General features: G+C 30.8%; 1 protein-coding gene across 1 annotated transcript; it reads right to left on the minus strand.

Annotated features, from left to right (window-relative positions):
* Positions 1-1,133: 1,133 nt before the first annotated feature.
* LOC135119486 (probable myosin light chain kinase DDB_G0271550) lies at positions 1,134-3,377 on the minus strand. The gene is made up of 10 exons (XM_064043898.1): positions 3,332-3,377; positions 3,209-3,278; positions 3,091-3,158; positions 2,913-3,011; positions 2,328-2,390; positions 2,219-2,277; positions 2,036-2,163; positions 1,722-1,780; positions 1,426-1,629; positions 1,134-1,368 (listed from the first exon to the last, which is right to left on the minus strand). The coding sequence occupies exons 6-10, from the start codon at positions 2,242-2,244 to the stop codon at positions 1,282-1,284; spliced, it is 504 nt and encodes a 167-aa protein (XP_063899968.1). The 5' UTR covers positions 2,245-2,277; positions 2,328-2,390; positions 2,913-3,011; positions 3,091-3,158; positions 3,209-3,278; positions 3,332-3,377; the 3' UTR covers positions 1,134-1,281.
* Positions 3,378-3,669: the final 292 nt, after the last annotated feature.

A 3,669-nucleotide genomic window follows, 5' to 3' on the forward strand; every position in this document is an offset into this window, starting at 1 on the left:
GTAAAATTTATTTCATAAAATGTAAAAATAAAAAATCAATAAAATTGTCATTATTTTTTTCTATCTAGGATTCTTATCTTTGAACTTTGTGTTTTTTGTCTTCATTATTCCGGTGGTTGTTTAAATTTTTCTTTGCTTCATTATTTTTTCTTTTTGTATTGTTGTTTATTTTTTGTTAGTGTATAATATATATTACCAAGCAAAGAACAAGTAGTGGGAAAGAGGGGTGGAAAGGCAACACAAGCAAATAGTCTTGGCGTGCAATGTAACAGACCTTTTGTATTCATGCGCACAAGTTAAGTGCAAAAGCTAATGCTTTCACACTATTAATATGAGTAATTACGTCTTTACCTCGAGTTTAAGGGGGGTAACAGACAAGTGCACTAATAATTTAGTCAGTAAACTCTGCGACAAACAATACCTCCATCTCGTTACTTATTCACTCATTTGTTTTTCGCATGCATTATATCCCCAGGGTACTTCAGACAATATATTTCTGTTAATTTTGAAGTGTGAATGATCTGTTACTGCTTTACATGACGGATACAGTTATGGCATAGTGAGCACGGAAGTTAGAGTTAAATACATCACCATACTACTCTTTAAGGATAAAAGTTTAGAAAGACGAATGATGAAGTGAGCCAGAAAACAACAATTTTTTTAAAATATAAAACGCCCTGCGTAATTGTTGTTCTCGCTATATATTAAAACAATTGTTACTACCATAAAATTCTTGGAGCAAAGCAATATGTATCGCAACACAAAACATCCGAATGCATAATTATTTACGAGCCCTCGTCTTCTATGAGGTTATAACTATCACCTGACATACAATATTTAATTGTCGAGGTTCTGACCCCTTAAAGCCGCGCATTTTGCAAGTGAAGACGCAAGTAGGGAAGACCTTTAAACGCTATTGCCAATTTTTTTTACACTTTAATGGTCAATATCAATTTATATCAGAATACCGCTTAGAAAAATGAGAGCTCGAAGAATTTACAGTTTGTATGTTCTTAAATATACTAAAGAGACTCTCCGCACTAATATGACGCTATTGTGTGAAAATGTGTGTGCTGGTAAAATACTTCCTTAATTTTTATTTTATTTAAGAGTAGGGCGTGTATGATGTTAGCAGTAAGTATACTATTCCTCTTAAACATTAGAGTTTGGATTAAAAGTGCCGCAGAACAACTATTTAGCCACCTTGATAGTATGCGAAACTTTACAGTCTCTCTATCATAAGAGTCACTGCGATTGTAATACGTAGTGCTCATAATCTCTTTAAAATTTCTTCATATATTCATTTAACAGAGTTCTTAAAACGGTCACTTCCTCTTGGGAAAGCCCTGTATAGTATGAGTAGCTTTCCTATATTTGCAAGCGAGTTATTAACCGTCTAGAGTTTAAAGTCGATTGGTCGCTTACCTTGGCAAGCCAGTGATGACTGCAAGCTTTATCGAGGCCCATTCGTTCCACGGGGCTCATGCGCATCAGTTTTTCTATGAAATCTTTAGCAGCGGCAGAGATCTTTGCGCTTTCTTCTTCGTCTAGCTCCAGTGAAAAAATACAGCGAGCATTCAGGTCGTTGCCAAAAGGAGCATAGCCCAAAAGAAGTATAAAAGTCATCGTCTTCAATAAAAAAAATTAAAAAAAACTGATAAACACTCATAAAATTATTTTTAAAAAAATATTAACAAAAAAAGTGTAAATTCATAAAATACCCCCAAAGCCCATAGATCTACTGGAAAAGAGTAGCGTTTCATCGAAACTATTTCAGGTGCTTATGAAAAAACCCATTAAAATGCACTTTTTTAAATTATTAACTTTGCGAACAATAAAATGTTTTTAAAATACTTATAAAAATAGAATTATAAATTAAACACAATATAATAAAGTAACCATTAGCAAAAATAAAATCTGTTGCAATTTTCTCAACTATAAGTTTATATATATTGGGACGGAGTATAAGCTTACATAAAACACATAATAAAGCTAAAACATAAACGTTCAATTAAAAAGGTAAAGAAGAGTAAACCTGCGTAATACCGACTGTAACAAGGAAGCCAAAACTCCTTTGAGGAACTAGCCATGCCTGAAAAGCCAAAGTCAGTCAGCCGAACTGCATCATTTCCATCGCATAGAATGTTCTCAATTTTAAGATCCCTAAAGTTGTTAATTAAAAATAATCTTTATAGAAAATTTATACAAAGTTTGAAACCGATAAATTAATCCATTTCGGTGCATAAATAAAAGCACGTCCAAAATTTGCAAAACAATCTGACTTAAGGGTAGGCACTTTATAACTAATAAATTTAACTTTGGAGAACCTTCTTAGTCACAGCCTCGCTTAAAACAAGTTCTTTAGAAAGTCTTTCGAACAGATCACCCTCCTGAGCGAGTAACAATAATAAACCAAACTTATAATATTAAAGCTTATCTACGTATTATATTAAATATATATAATTTTATATATAATAAAGAATATTAACTAATAAAAGTATGAAACAAAAATAATATAAATAAAATTTTTACAAATCAAAATTATAAAAAAGGACTAAGGAACTTTAAATGTAAAAAATTTAGCTTTTACATAACTTCATATTAACCTTATTTTTATACAATGTTATACGTAACTCAAAAAAAAAAAGGTTAAAAAATATGTAATATTTGCATAAAGTTGAAAAAAACCAAAGTAATCTATAAAGATTAATCATGAACAACTATGAAGCCAAAAAAAATTAAATACTCGGTTATAACCTTATAATCGTAAAAACAAACACGAAAGTAACGAGTTACAATAAATTTAGTGTGAAACAAAGTTATATATTCATAAATTACACAAATTAGTTGTTATAAAAAATAACTTTACAATAGTCCATCACCAAATAGAAATTAACTCCTTTTTTAAATACTTGCTTTAAAGTTAGAACGCAAGGGTGAAAGCTGCATATAAAATGGATTTTAATTTCTTCTAAAAAGTCTTTAAACGGAATTAAACTCGTTTCAATAATCTAAAAAGGAATTTATATATGTATATATATAAAATTAAAGTAATTATAAAAATTGCCTTGAAATAGTTAGCGTTTATACCTTTACTGCGTATAAAACTCTGGAAGACAGTTGATAGCATCCGTATACTTGGGAAAAAGGGCCCTTACCTTTAAGATTGACGTGAAAATAGATTTTAAGTACGCCATAATCTCTGTACCGAGACACAAGCCGTAGTCAATTTGATATACTTCTTCAAAGTCTTCATTAAAAGTCAAAACGGATGACAACTAAAACAAATTGTTAAAATGTTAATTACGTATAATTAAAATTTTAATTAAACCTTTTCCTCTATAAAAAGAGAAAAACTTTTTTCAACCGAACAATAAAGATTTTTCATTACTTAGTACAGAGTACACCCATGTACACGAAGGAAGCTGCTTACTTGGAGTCTAACTTTAAAGGCGCAAATTTACTGGTGCCGCTTAACCAATTAAAAGGTTAATTTAAGCTTATAAGCGCGCAGTAAGGTAATTGATGACATCACTCGCCCCAAGCTGTTCTTAGGCGAGGATCTAAGGCAAATCAGTAAACCTAATTTCCTCTAATTTTACATACTAGTTATAGGCGCTACAGTTTAACTTTAACTACACATAGGAGGAGCTAAATTTAACACAGTTT

This window comes from Zophobas morio, unplaced genomic scaffold, assembly GCF_036711695.1.
Source record: "Zophobas morio isolate AGI-343-1 ecotype UQ-CSIRO unplaced genomic scaffold, CSIRO_AGI_Zmor_V1 ptg000266l, whole genome shotgun sequence".
NCBI lineage: Eukaryota > Metazoa > Arthropoda > Insecta > Coleoptera > Tenebrionidae > Zophobas > Zophobas morio.

Bases quoted from the DNA above. Each gene is read 5' to 3' on its own strand.
- LOC135119486 (XM_064043898.1), bottom strand. From the start codon at position 2,244: ATGCACCGAAATGGATTAATTTATCG. The intron at 1,630-1,721 runs GTATTTTATGAA...TTTTTATTGAAG, and splicing joins TAGATCTATGGGCTTTGGGG to ACGATGACTTTTATACTTCT. The intron at 1,369-1,425 runs GTAAGCGACCAA...TTGCAAATATAG, and splicing joins GTCATCACTGGCTTGCCAAG to GAAAGCTACTCATACTATAC.